General features: G+C 34.6%; 1 protein-coding gene across 1 annotated transcript in view; it reads left to right on the top strand.

Annotated features, from left to right (window-relative positions):
• Nucleotides 1-12372, top strand: part of MEI4 (meiotic double-stranded break formation protein 4) — a 130800-nt gene extending 118428 nt beyond the window's left edge. Inside the window, exon 7 of the mRNA XM_068183891.1 lies at nt 11900-12372. Within this exon, the coding sequence (XP_068039992.1) occupies nt 11900-12151 (252 nt within the window). The 3' untranslated portion in view covers nt 12152-12372. The remainder of the gene's footprint in view (nt 1-11899) is intronic.
• The last annotated feature ends 2147 nt before the right edge of the window (nt 12373-14519 follow it).

The following is a 14519-nucleotide window of genomic DNA, read 5'->3' on the forward strand; positions in this document are numbered from 1 at the left end:
AAATTCACCGCTCTATATATAGAGGACATCATGCGGACTAATTTCATTGGTCTTAGAGTAAAAACATCTCACACCATTAGTGTGCAGTGAATGACGCGTGGTGGCAGAACCTATCTATAAACAATGTGAACAACAAGATAGATTAGAGAATTATTTACATTCTTTCCCAACTGTCTCCCAGGCTCTCACCTGGTTAGAAAACCTTCTCTTTTCCTCTCTGACTGAACTGAGAATATCCACAGTTCAGGCCATCAGAGGAAATCACAGCCTTAGCTGAAAGGTGGATTTCAGCTCCTTTTTTTTACAAATAACTAGAACTAGGTTATCTTTAAGGTCCCTTCCAAACCAAGCCATTCTAAAATTCAGTTCCAACAAGGGCAAGTATGTTCTTGACTTCCAGTGGCATCCCTCACATGCAGTTCTTTTGTTGCCATCGTTTATGTTATTCTCTGGTGCTATTCTGGTTTTCTTCAGTGCTATGACATTTCTTTTATGCAGCTGTCATACCACATGCACATGAATGACAGTGTGTTTCTGGAAACTTTGGCTTACTAACTATTATCAGGTCCTGTAAGTACAGGGTCCCTACAGGTACATTTCTGTCAGTTTTCTGTAACAGATTGACCAGACACCTCAGTCATTTACCTAAAACACTATCTCCTGGGTTTCTCAACTCAAGTGTTGTTTCAGTGGGCTTCTTTCAGCTCCTTTTTGACTTTGAATGTACTTTGAGCTCCAGGTCAGTTGGTTTTCCTCTGATTGTGATTTTTTCCAGAATTAATGTTTCTGATTCAAATTTAATTGCTTTAAACTTCTATAATATTTCTGTCATTTGGTTGTAATAGCCTCCTTTTGGGTGACTCAGTGCAAAAGAGTGCACTTCTCATTTTTAGCTTTTTTTCTTAAATATTTGTCTTAGCAAAGCCATTTGATAAAGTAATCTGTATTTTTGTTAGGGTATTCAGCTCTAATGTGTCCAATTCAATCTCAGAACATTATCCTTCAAAAACTCTGTGAAGAATAAAAAAGTCTGTAGTTCCTCAAAACTTTTCAGTTGTAGTTAGTTTTACTGAACTGTGCTGACGCTTTGGCATAAGAAATTATACCAGAGCGTAAAATCACATGCTTCTCTTGCCATATGTAAATATTCCTGAATTTTCTTCAGCTTTCCTTTAGGTCATTTCAAGCCCTTCCGTTCCCAGATTCCTTTCTTGATAGTATCCTTCTAGCACAAGGAATGAGGCCTGCTATAAACAACTCTGTGCTTGCTGAAAATAGTGGTGTTGTACATCCAAATTTTGGCTTGACTCTGCACTCTTGAAGACATTTTCCTTTAGTCAAGGCCAGTAATACCCTTGTCAGGGTATAACTGAGATTTACAGAATCATCCAGGTGACAGGTTTGCCATGTAGAAACTCTTATTTGCATAGCAGACAACTTTCCCCAGACTACTTCAAATGGGAGTCAAACTATTCTGGTTTTATGAAAAGGAAGCCCTTGGACTTGGTATGACCTAGTAAATTTCACTATTTAATAGTACTCAGAGCATGGAACCTTCTTCAATAATTCTTTCATTATTTGTTTCACCTGATATAATAAATTTTAGAATTATACACATTTTCCTGTACATAATCCTGCCTGTGTATTTCTTATATTTTCTTCTCCAAAGCTAGAAAAACTAGTTGGCTTCTGACGGTCAATTTAGAATTTAATCCCTTTCAAGTTTACTCTGCTTTTTTGTGTTCTGTCAGGATGCTGCAATTTCCACATAAGATTTTCAGTTTCAAAATGATCTTCCTAAATGTAACTGTCTTTAGACTTACTGCTGGCGTGCTGAACTTTAGAAGGCCGATCTTGAAATGCATATCACTGCTTTCCAGCACCATGACACTCACACATTCTAAACTGCTATTCTGGAGATCTTAAAAACCTGTCTTTTTACACTACTGTGCTGCTAAAGCAGTTGAAACAAACAAACAAATTTTAAAAAGTGAAGTTGTCTAGACAGCTTCTCGGTTTGGATCTTTCCAGAAGAGTCTACCAGATAATTAATGGAAAAGTAAAATGTGAAAGAAGAACCGTATTTGCTTACAGTCAAACCCATCTGGTTTCTGTAAAGCCTAAAAAGATTGTAGAGAGCAATCTGTTCCATTTCCTGTTTTGTTTTTAGTCAAAAGTCTAATTCCTTCCAAAATTAATTTTTGATGCATGTATGCAAACTTTTAGATACACTGCAGTGTTCTCATGATTTCATGACATTTTATATTTTATGTGATTTTCAATTAAATACGTTGAATCTGTAATTTCTCACATCTTTAAGCTGAATAAGCAATATTTTCATGTTGGTTAATTTGATTAACCCACTAAAGATTTATTCTACATACATATTCCACTTAGTTTTTAATACAGTAAATAAGAAAAATGACACTGCTTGTCAACTGTTTATGAAATTATATCTCGAGTCTTCCATGTCTCCCATGTCTCTTGAGTTTTACAGTTAAAGTTTGTAAGACTCTCATGGTATTCTTTGAAAATTCAGAGGTTGTTATGTGATTTGGTGATATAATTGTAGTGAAATATGGGTGTTTAAGACAGATGGTAGAATCACTGAAAACCATTGTTGTCCTGTTTCATTTGTATCTAAGGGAGACATTAATCCATTTTAGGAAAATAGTCTGGGGAAACGTATATATGTGAAATATAAACACTTTCCTAAAGACTTTTTATCTGTACAATAAATACAAGTTTTTTTCTAAAACAAGAGGAAAGATAAATAGGCAGCTAAAACACTTCTTCATAAATCAAAGACAAAGGTTGTTTCAATATTAAGTAAAATATTGCCTTGAACAGTCATAGAATATTAAGCCTCTAATTATGGAAGAGGAAAAATAACTGCATAATTAGAAGGAGACCTGTCTTCTTAGCAGTATCTTTTTTATCTATTAAAAATATACAGAGGCTTTGATTACTTGGATGAAAGGGTTTCAGAAAGCAGATGTCAACTTCTTTTTCTTAGAAACATTAAGCTTGTATTCAAACCAGGTTTGTCCTTTTCCTCACACAGGGCAATGCCTAGACTTGCTCCTCTTGCTCCTTCTTAAGTGTTTAGTTTTATCTTGTTTGTTTCCTAGATTTTCTGTTTTCTTTTGCAGCAGATAAATACAAGCATCAAACACAGATTTGTTCTCAGTTAGTCCGAAACCACCTAGGGTTTGCTAATGTTTGGGCTGTTTTTCTGTGTGATTTTGAACCTGGAGTGGTGGATTCTGTCTCTGGCTTTGGAGCAAGGACTGATCTCATTGAAAATGAAGGGGATGCATGTAGATCCAATGGTTGTAAGCTTCCAGAGCTGCAACTAAAAAATGGAAGATTTGCTCCAAAATAACTTACCATTGGTAGATGGTGGGGCATTAAATTAAACTGAGAGATAGAAAAACATGGGAATGGCCATTCTACCTCTGGCAGTGCTTACAGTAAATGTTCAGAGGAGTTTGGAGATGTTTTCATGAACATTTTCCCAGTATCCATCTAGTTGTGCTTTTCCAGGTGAAGAGTGATTGATTGATTGATTACGAGTATCCATGGATTTTACTGTTGTACAAATGTTTACTTTTCTTTCACCCCATACAAGCTTTTACAGTGTCCTGTGGCAAGCAATTTAAGGGCACATTCTGTGACAGCCTTCTGCCTTGGTTTGTTCTTGGACCAGCCGTCTGCCACTTGCTAGGTTCAGTTGATTCTTTCCATCCCTAGCATTGGAAGAGATAATTTTAGGAAGTCAAGCTCTATGTGAAGCAAAGTTATCATGCTTTTAGGAAAAAAAAAAAGCACCTTATGAGATGAAAAGCATGTTGAAAAACTTATTTTCAAAAATTAATTAATTATGATTCAGTACAAATAAATGTGTATTTTGCATTACTGTCGGGGTTGCCTACCCAGTGCTGGAGTCAATAAAGCAATGTGATTGCTATTTATTTTCAGAGCTTCTTGTGCATTTTCCAAAACAGGTAAACTATCAAATCCTTTGAAACTAATGTAGCTGTATTTTTCAGCAATCATTGTTTTCTGATATGATTTAATTAATTGAGGAATTTTAATTATTGTTGTTATTCAAAATTTAATCTTATTACCTCGGTGTCCTATTACCTATAAAATGTTATATATATGATGTTTATTTTAAAGACCTGCTTAGATCACTGGCCTTGCTGCACTTACAACACTTCTTGCTGGATGAGAATTTAATTTCGTATTAATTTCTTTCAACAAACAGCGTGCATTATTTCAATTATATGGTTATTTCATGTAGTACTCCTACACTTGTAAGAAGGCAAGTCCTCCAAAACAACAAAAAAAACATTTCTCTAGTGCTGAAGTTAATAACTGGGAAATTTTATTAGATTGTTTTGTTGATTGCTTTCTCCTGGTAGAGACTTTACATGGGATTGTCTGATATTTAACTTCATTTTCAAGTTAGAAATGTTCTTTAGTAGCCCATTTGATTTGGAAGGACCCACACTATAACGGATATATTCGCAATCTTTATTTCAGGTTCTTTTCTGAAAAAAAAAGCAAAACCAAAATCAAACATATTTCACATTTCAACTTATGAAGAATTAATTCTTATAATTTTAGAATAAATTTTAAAAATAACATATATGTGAGAAGTCAGATTTGAAGTGTATGCCTTGCGGATTGGAATAAAATATGTTTCTAAATTCCCATTATCTTAAGTTCACAGATTCATACTTTTTGGCTATTCTTTCCAACTGAGATAGCTTTGTGTCTTATATTTTAGCTTTCTTTAATTGGATAAAGGGGATTGAAATTTGGGTTTTAAAGCTTTCTGTGTCTATGTTATGTTGCTTGCAAGGCAATTGTGATTCTTACTCCAAAGTGGAAATGTCAGTGCTCTGCTGCTGACATATTTAATGTTTTACAATATGTTGTTGAAATTGTATTGCTAGATAAGAATAATACTGCTTAAGATGTCTTGGGAATTTCTTGTAATTCAGTGTGTCGCACTAAGGGCTAGTAACAGATGACCCTGCTAAGTGATGTGTGTGAAAGAGGCACAATGCATAGATGCCTCAGGGATATAAGTATCTTCCCCTTGGGAGACAGCAAAGAGAATAAACACTTTAAACTCTCTCAAAGTATTTTCCAGGGTATGCCAAATAATTATGTCTGGGCATACACTATTTCTGCAAGATTCTTACTGTTGCTGTTGAAACCTCTCTAGCATGAGGCTGTCCAGGACTTCTGAAGTGTTGTTGGCACTATCTTACTCAGGACTAGTGACTGCACATGCTGTAGATTAAATTGTTCTAAGAGTTTAGCTGGTGGTTTATCCTCTGGAATTTAACTGTTTCAAATATTGGTAATTCCTTGACCCTTTATGCAGTCACAATTGATCTTGATCTGCAAGTAGAATAGTAAAGACAGAAATAGAATTTCAGAACCTATGGAATAAAAGATGAAAATATTTTGAAAATGTAGGCTGTGAGAGTATGAATTTAGATAAGGAATTTCACATTATATGAATTTTATTTGAGATACTCAAAGAGTTCATATATTGGTTGGAATTTACTTGGCATGTGAATAATTAACATGGTTATGAGGATTATGATTATTGGGAGGGTTGTTCAGGAACTAGGCGTTTCAAATCATAAAACAAAAAGCTCCTAAAGAGACATGCTAATCAGCTAAAAATTGAACCCTGCATCATGACAATTTGTAATTACACTTTATCTTAACACAGTAGTACTAGAAACAGAACAAAAATATTTCTAGTAAAGACATTCATGCGTACCTGCCTTAAATATTTTAGAGATGCATATCTGCATGTTATTTAAACACTAAACAACAATTATAAATAATCTCTTTAATCCTACTGTGATGTTGTATACTGTGGATATTGTTGGGTTTGTAAATTTTAATGATCAGAGGTTATTTACATGTTTGCAGAACATCCACTTTAGATTATTTCTGTCTTGTTTTGAAATAAAATGCCTACTATCCAAATGTTCTTAACTGTACTCTGAAAAATGTTTCTCTTGTATTTAGCACTTGAACACAGCAATAAGTAACCTGGATAGGGATTTCTCAAAGGAAAACTGAAGGGTCAAGAACAGAATTCTCTGTGAGAATTAATTTTCCTTATTCTTAAAATGAGAGTGTATTGACTTGAGGAAACAATTCAGTGATTCTTGAAACATATTTCCATTAACGTCTGACCTAGATGGGATGAGTAGACTAAAACAGTGTCGATCCTACTGAAAACTTAGGTTTTCAGCATTCCCTTCATAAACACAAAATTTACCAAATGGTGACCATTTGTTGATAGCTTCCAGTCAGTCACTTTTTTCTTGTTTTTCATTATGCTGATTTAGAAACATTTTTCTTAGAAAGTGATGCTGTCAAATATTGCTCCATTTAGGAACTTGTAGTTATAATTATATACTCATTGGAACTGTAGTTTTAAAATGCCAAAAACCATTTCAGTCTCCCTCCTATATGCAGACATAGTGAGCACAGAAATAAGTTTTTCATTTATGTGAGCATCAGTGACTGCATTTAGTATGTCACTTCCTTTTTGTTTAGTCTCAGTCACCTTCCTCTTAGCTCTAGATGGAGCATCCCCTCTTACCAGAAAGCCAAGGTAGCAAATTAAATTAACCAACAATAACAAAAAAAGAGTTGGGGTAAAAAATAAACAGCATACCCAGGATTGTATGTCTCTAGGAACATGTAAATCAAGCTCATACACTTTCTATCAGGCTTGCTCCTCTTCAAACATTTTCAAGTGGTTTGGGTAAGTCCTGTGTTCCTGTGGGACATCAGCTTTCACTTGCTCTATGGCCTGCTGGCCCATGAATTTTAATTTTCTTGCCCAGAATTCAGTCTGCCTGTAGTAGCCACCTGCAAGGAAGCATGGGGCACTGGGGCTGTTTGTTGAAATGGGGTTCATTGGTGTTCATAGGCTATGTCAAGAGAAATATATGCTCTTGTTTCTACCTTCTCTGGAAAATTTCTAGGAGCTCTGGCTATATTTTCTTGCCAGAGGAGGGGACAGACAGGCCATGGGGGATTTTTCCTGGAAATGACTTGATGACAGATTTGGTTCTGTTCTATCCTTCATGCTTCTTAACTAAGTAGTCACAGCCCAGGAGCTGATGCTGCTGCAATTCCTGCTCCCTGTGCTTCCATTGGAAGGCAAAACTAGCCAAGCTGTAGCAGTTCTTATTGTGTATTTTGTTCTACCCTTTATGCTTCTTGGGAAAATACACATGTAAAAGAGGAGAAATACTACCTTTTACCACTTGATGTTTCAGTGAAATTTTACTTAGAATTTCTTGAAACATAAAAAGATACTTTGCTTTCATGATAAGTTATATCCCTGGTGAATAGTAGAGATTTGCCAAGAAATAGAAGAGGCAAAACTTGCAAGACAAAAATTACAAGAAGCAAAACTGTAAGGATATGATGGACTGGGGAGATCTGGCAGAATACTTTTCTGCTAAAATAATTATCTAGAAGTGTCAATTTATGACTTTCTAAACACTCATCTTTCCAGTTTGATTAAAGTTTATATTGGTACGTCAGTGTTCTATGTAGGATTTTGTTGTGTAGAACTACTTGTTGAAACATATTTAAACTTGATACTGCCATGGGACTTAAAAAGTCTAAACAGATGTTAGTTATTTGTAGAGATAGAAAAGGAGGGAAGCTTTTTGTCTCTAATCAAACGTAATGGTGCTTCAAAATTAATTTTAATTGTTTTCATTTTGTCAGAAGTTTCAGCATTTAAATCTTTGGTTATAAACCAAAAAAAGAAGTTTTCCCAAGGTAGTACCATTCCACCTATATTCCGAAAAGCATGCAGGTGTTGCTAACACTTCTACATAAGTATCTGAGCTGCATGGAAGCAGTTGCCATGAACATACTCTCATCTAATTTTTGTTTGCACTGGTCAAGTATTGTCTCGGTTCTGTACATACTTTGAGATGTAAAAGGAATAAAACTTACTTGCTTCTACTCAGAAAGTGTCACCAGCCTTCTGCATGTGAAAATCCCAGGCCCAACAGACTGCACCATTGGAAATATGACTTGTGGTTGGTCATGGCTTAGGACCTGTAGAGAATTCCTTCAAATTCTTTTCTTGTTTTATATTGCTATTACTAACGGCATTTGAATACATTGTATAAATGCACATAAACCATTAAGACAATAAACCAAAAATATTCTAAGAACAATTAGGAAACTGTTTCCTGATCTGTTTACCAAGATTCCAAATCTGTCCAGGAAGACAGCAGCAGCTTGGAATTTGATCTGGGGCCCCCTGCTCTGTTGTTTTGCAAAGAGGTAGTATAATAAAGGGCCAGGGACCTGGAACACAGCAGTTCCTTTAACATATTAGTACTGACTGTGGTAGCATTATAATGAAAACAGGTAAGAGAACTTGTCCTGTTTTCAAATTACGTAGTAAATATGTGTCCATTTCCTGATGGTCACCATGTAATGTAGAAGAAGCTTGGAGAATTAATTTCAACCAAACATTTTGACACTTCTTGCATTCTTAACTTGGTGATGTAAATACAATTAATTTTCATTAGCAGATAATCAGATCCAGCTAGGAGATCCTTGTAATCCTTGTTTCCATCTTAAATAAGGCTCAATTTTATATAAATAATATATTTTTTAAATTATTTAATCCTAAAATGTTTATTTATTTAAATTGATGAGGACTGATCTCATAAAGTATAGTGTCCAAAATCCATATTGCTTACCTGTCTGATTATCTTAAAATTGATTCCGAAAAACAGAGTTAGTGTTAAAGTTACTTAAAATTGATATTAATATATTCTGGAATAGCAGCATATATACATATACATGTATATATATATATATATATATATATATATATGTGTGTGTGTGTGTGTGTATATATATATACACACACATATATATGTGTGTGTATATATGTGTGGATATATATACACATGAGACTTGCTTTATAGATGCACCCTCTGAACTTTCTGGTGTGTACACATACGTGCACAGCTACCCACACTCACATTGGTGGGCAAGATTAATAGGCCTATTATGTGACTCTGTACCATTAGGGAACAATAAAGGCATCCCTTTACCAATTATGCAGCATAAATTTATATTGGTAGTAGTTGCATCAATCAGTGCTACAGAAGACATCTAACAAAAGAAATAGAGACACATTTTGTTCAGATTATTATATGGATTAGAAAGGTTATTAATAAGCCTTGAGCCAGAAAATGTTCTAGACTGTTTTTTTTTCCCCCTTGGTTATATAATGCAATATTTCAAAGCGTGTTTGTCTCCAGAAAAATAATGATCTCAAAAAATAATTTCTTCTTGATATTATACTTACCCTTTCTCTTCAATGTCCGTTCTGTGTGATTAAAGCAATTTTCCTTTAATGCAGTAGTATTTGTAGAGGAAAGTAATTAGTTAACTTGTGGATTCTATTATCCATAATCAGATAGTTTACTAAGCTGCAATTAGTTGCACCTTTTAAGACCCTCCGAAACTAACACAATTGCTTAACTGCTTGGAAGAGCCTGAGGCTACGGGAATAAGTGAAGTGACATAATTTGCCTTTCTAAAACATTTTATATTGATTACTCATGTAAAAGGAGTGAATTTTCAAGGCCAACACTTGAGAGTCAAAAAAAGAATTTTTGCTTGTAATGTTGTACATCTAATTTCCAAGTTACAGGAACTAAGAGCATAGAACTTCCTATTATGTTTCTACATAGACTTTTTTTTCTGGGTACAGTCACACTTTATCACTGTAGAGTTCCAGGACATGGTATATCTGTAGTTCTAGTTTGGAGTGCGATGAATTGCATGCTGAAGGACCCTGGGAACTACTCAGTAGCAAAAACTCAGGCATCTAATAGCAGACCTGAGGTACTCCTCCTGGCTTACAGCTGCCACCCTGGGGCATGTGAAATGGCAATAGACATCTACATTCAAACAACTGTGGGCCACCCCTTGCTTCCCTCCATCAGCTGAAACAGGAATAAGAGATAACTATCTCATCTTGTTGGTGCCTGTGTTTGGTCAGATGACCCCTACACTGAAAGTCTTAGGAGCAGACTTTCTAGGGCTTCAGAATCATCTATTTCCTAGAAATTCAGTAAATCATTAATAACTCTTACTTTTGCAATTTGGAAAGCTGTAGTTTAGTCTAATAAGCAAAGTAAATATATTAAGCTCCTTGCTATTAGTTAACAGTCAAAACAATCAGTGTAAAGTCATGATTGTCCTAGAGTTGGATGTTTGATATTTGAAGAAACAGACTGTCATATTACCTGTGATTTGGAAAGAGGCTTTCCCAAATTAGGCACTTTGATAGGCAGAACTGAACTTTAGAAATATACAAATATTTAATATACTTTTATTAAATAACGTAATACTTTTTCATTTTTCACTGTCTATTCTGATAAGAATGTCAATACTGAATTCTTGGCTACAGCTTCGGAACTGTACATTTTTCTCAGCAGGGTCCAGAGAGACAGAATAGGAGTATGCAGTGCTAGGGATGATACGTTTTGGTAATGAACTTAATTTTCAAGATTTCTAGAAAACTCAGCAAAATTCTTTTGCTACATTGAGGCTTTGCAATAGGATGGCTTTGGTGTCTTAATTTTGTCTCTGAGGTGGGAGGCTACCTGAAAACCATTACCCCACAGTGTTTCAACACAGATCTTAGGTTTAATAACTACTATCTCAGAAAGCAAAACAAACGATCTCTGAGCCAGCATCTTCCTCATTTTTAGCTGGAGAAGGTAAAGTGCTGTCTTTTTCTTAGATTCTAGTGAAATCAAAAATAACTTACATTTTTTGTGAAACCAATGACTGTATAATAGATTTCACACTTTGGAAAGTCTTACAGAAAGTAATCTAGACTGAGGAAAATTATTTGATGTGTTTTCATAGACCCATTTTTAAGCTGTGACCCATCTGGCTTTGTACCACAGGTCTAAACAGTTCTTGAGATTTGCTGGAGTGTTTTCTAAAATATATAATTAATTTTCTAGCAGCTATGATTTTACCTTTCAGTTCTGATCATTTCCCTACTGTAATTGCAGCCTTTTTCAGAACAAGGTCATCTCATATTATTGGTAGACTTTGCTGTTAAGGACACAAAATTTCATTCCAGAGGGACAATTCTTCAAGGTTTAAGTTTGTATCTTACCAGTTATTTCCTATGTACAGAAAGCTTCTGTGTAAAATTCCAGTTTCTAGATACAGGACAGGTAAATTTATATTGGATAAAGAAAGCTGTAAGACTTCTAAAAAAATTTTAGTTTGGTCAGTGCCCTTGTTCCAGCTTTTTTGACAAACTGAATATTCCACTTTAAGTGGCTCAGAACTGGCTTGTGCATTTTCTATTGAGATTGAGATTTGGACTTTTAATTTGCTTTTTGGAGGTGTCACTTGAATAGATGAGTGTCTATATTTAGGAGTAAAGAATTCTTTTTTGCTTATTATTTTATTTCTCAGAAATCCACCAACTCTAATTATATGCCCAAAACAAACAAAGCTGTTATTGTCGTTGTTTTTCTGTACATCACTATGGTATGTCACAGCCTGTGGATAATTAGGTAAAGCAAACTCTCTCATGAAGAGGAGGTTAGGTTGACTTTTTGTTTGGTAGTGTGATGCAGTCTTAGTTGTTTGACTGTTACCACAAAAAGGAAAACATTTTTTAGAAGTAATCATACTGAATGTATAGATGTTGTGATAATATAAATAATACTGCAGATGTTTACAGTATTCCTTAAACTGTCATCTGAGATGTTAGGCTGCAGAAATGTTTTCAAACTCCACTTATGTACAGATTTTTCTTCATTCCCAGGTCCAGTCTGTGTATGACATCACCCAGTATGAGAATATTTTTCTTTTGTGCATGATTCTGGAACAACTTCTTCAAAATGAGACAGAAGAAAGTAACATTTCAAGCTCAGACTATGGAGGAGAAGAAAAAATCAAATTTCTGAAGAACCTTGATCAAGTTATTCTTCATCTCTCAGATGAATTCCCTTTGTTTTCTTTATATTTGTGGAGAGTGAGTGTTCTTTTGAACTCAGGTCAAATGCAAATTGATTAAAACAAGCAGCTTACTTTTTAACCATGCATTTGTTGTGGGGTTGCATTGGAAAATTTTCAAGCCAGACAGGGATATTGTCCTTATTGAAAAACATTTACTTCAAACTACTATTCTATACAGCAGTTTCAGAGACAATGCAATTTATTTCCAATTCTGAATATAGAAAAAATGTAATAATCCAGATGCCATTTTCAATAAATGCTGTTTCTTGTAATAGAAAACAGTGTGTTGGTGTTTGTGCACACAGTGAAAATGAAACAAGGAAAGTTGTTTCAGGTGCTGTTTAAAATAAACACTATGAATTTTAAAGTACAGTCATAATATGTGTATAGAGCTTCCAAGCTAGGAGACTAATGCCTCTCCTTTAAGAGTTGTATAGCTACTCTGTGATTTAGAGACAGTGTCTGGTTGGTTGAAATAAAAATGTTTATTTTAAACTTGATAACTTATCAGTAAAAAATATTACAGGACAGACTTCGTTACTGATAATCAAATGAGTCATTACTTGAGCAAAATAAAATCTGGTGCTCGGTTTCACAACTTTCTTACATTCATTGTATACTGCTTGGCTTTACTTGTGTATGCACAACTTTAGATACAATAGGCCTAATTCACTCTGAGTAATGATTTCAGAGATTTAATCTTAAAAAGTGTAACTCATTTAATAGCTATTTTAAAACTTTCTGTTCAATATTAATGAATATTTCTAAAATCTCCTTTGGTATATTTACATATTATCTGATATTTAATGCGGGTTTTTTTCTGTGTGATGGTATTATATTCATAGTAATAATTAAAGTAACTTATTTTAACAGAAATTATCTTAAAAGGTCTTTAAAGTGTGAGCTCAACAATATCTTAACTGAACCATAGCCTTTGATAAATCTAAAGAATAACTATTATAATGAATTGCCCTTTTTTCTGTCAGATAAACAAGATTTTAGTTTTATTAAGTCTCCTAGAAATGTATATTCACTATAATTGCAAAAATTTTGAGCATTAGTCCTTGTCTTCCCCTTGAACTTGTCAATCAATTTTTGTGTCAGGAAAATTCTTTTAAACACCAGTATCTTGTTAATTTGAATGCATTTATTTTGTAATAAACCTTTTCTTTATAGATATGTAAAATACATTGGTATTTAAAAAGCGTGTGGCTTTGATGGTAAATTGGCTCCCCAGAGAGTGTTTCTTAGTTAAGACACTGGCCCCTGTTCTGTTTCTTAAACTTCTTATTTGATATGTTTGTTTAATGCTTTCTTCTAGCTAACTTTATTCCAACAGAAATGGTTGATTTGCAAAACAAGCGTTCCTGACTAGTCGCATGAGAAAATCAGATAAGTTTAGCCAAACTAAAGAAAATAAATCAGTGTGTAAGTTTGGTAGCCACTCTGGAATTACTGTGCCCTTTTGGTTGCTGCTTTACTTGTTTGTTTCATTTTGGTGCAGGATCAGTTCTTCCTTCTCCCTCCACAGCATGATTGCAAAAACAGAAAGGAAAGGGATAAACAAAATGAATAATTATTTAATTGATATAATAATTTTCCTTTTAATTTTTTTAAAAAGCTTCATTCAGATATAGTAAGTAACCAAAAGACACAAAATGCAGAAGGATACTGGCATCTTTATAACAGCAAATTGCATATTGTTTCAAGCCTGTTATTTCAAAGAAATTTCAACCCTAGATTGCATACCATATTTGCTCATTGATTGGCAAAAAGCATTTTTGTTGTTAGTAAAGCAACTTGTGCAAAAAGGGACATATATTTTCTTCTTTGCAGATCGTAGCACTTTCTCACGAGTAAGCTCTCTAGGCCACTGAAAAAGCAATGGATATTTTGGGAAATATATTCATCCTTGGTGAATTTTGAAGTAACTCCTTCTTGAGACATGATTTCTGAAATTTTTTTTCACAGCATGCAGAAAGACAAGGTTTTGCATCCAGAGATGACAACTACATGGCACTTACACTGTGACAGGGATGTGGAACAGTTGCACCGCTTTGAAAGTGTTGAGGCAGAGTGAGAGTTCCCCTTGCAATGCCATTGCAGCAGTCTAGGCACACACTCACCTCTCTGCAAAAGAGCCGTTAGCTGGTCAGCTGGGCTCTCCTTTTCTGCTTAGTGCAGAATTAAATAGGGCAGTGAACCACATTAATGAACACCTCACCTTTGGTGTGGCCAACAACCCCTGTGATCAGAATACTTACCAGATTGTTGTCTGTTTTTTCTGGGAGATTTTTCACTAAGATGGGACTTGCCTCAAGATGAAAATGTGCAATGGTAGGCTTGTACATTTAGATGTCTCCTTGTGGTTGAGATATCTAATCTATGAAACAAAGTGTCTTGGTCTGGGTATCCAGCTGCTACCC

The sequence above is a fragment of the Anomalospiza imberbis genome, chromosome 3 (genome assembly GCF_031753505.1).
Source record: "Anomalospiza imberbis isolate Cuckoo-Finch-1a 21T00152 chromosome 3, ASM3175350v1, whole genome shotgun sequence".
NCBI lineage: Eukaryota > Metazoa > Chordata > Aves > Passeriformes > Viduidae > Anomalospiza > Anomalospiza imberbis.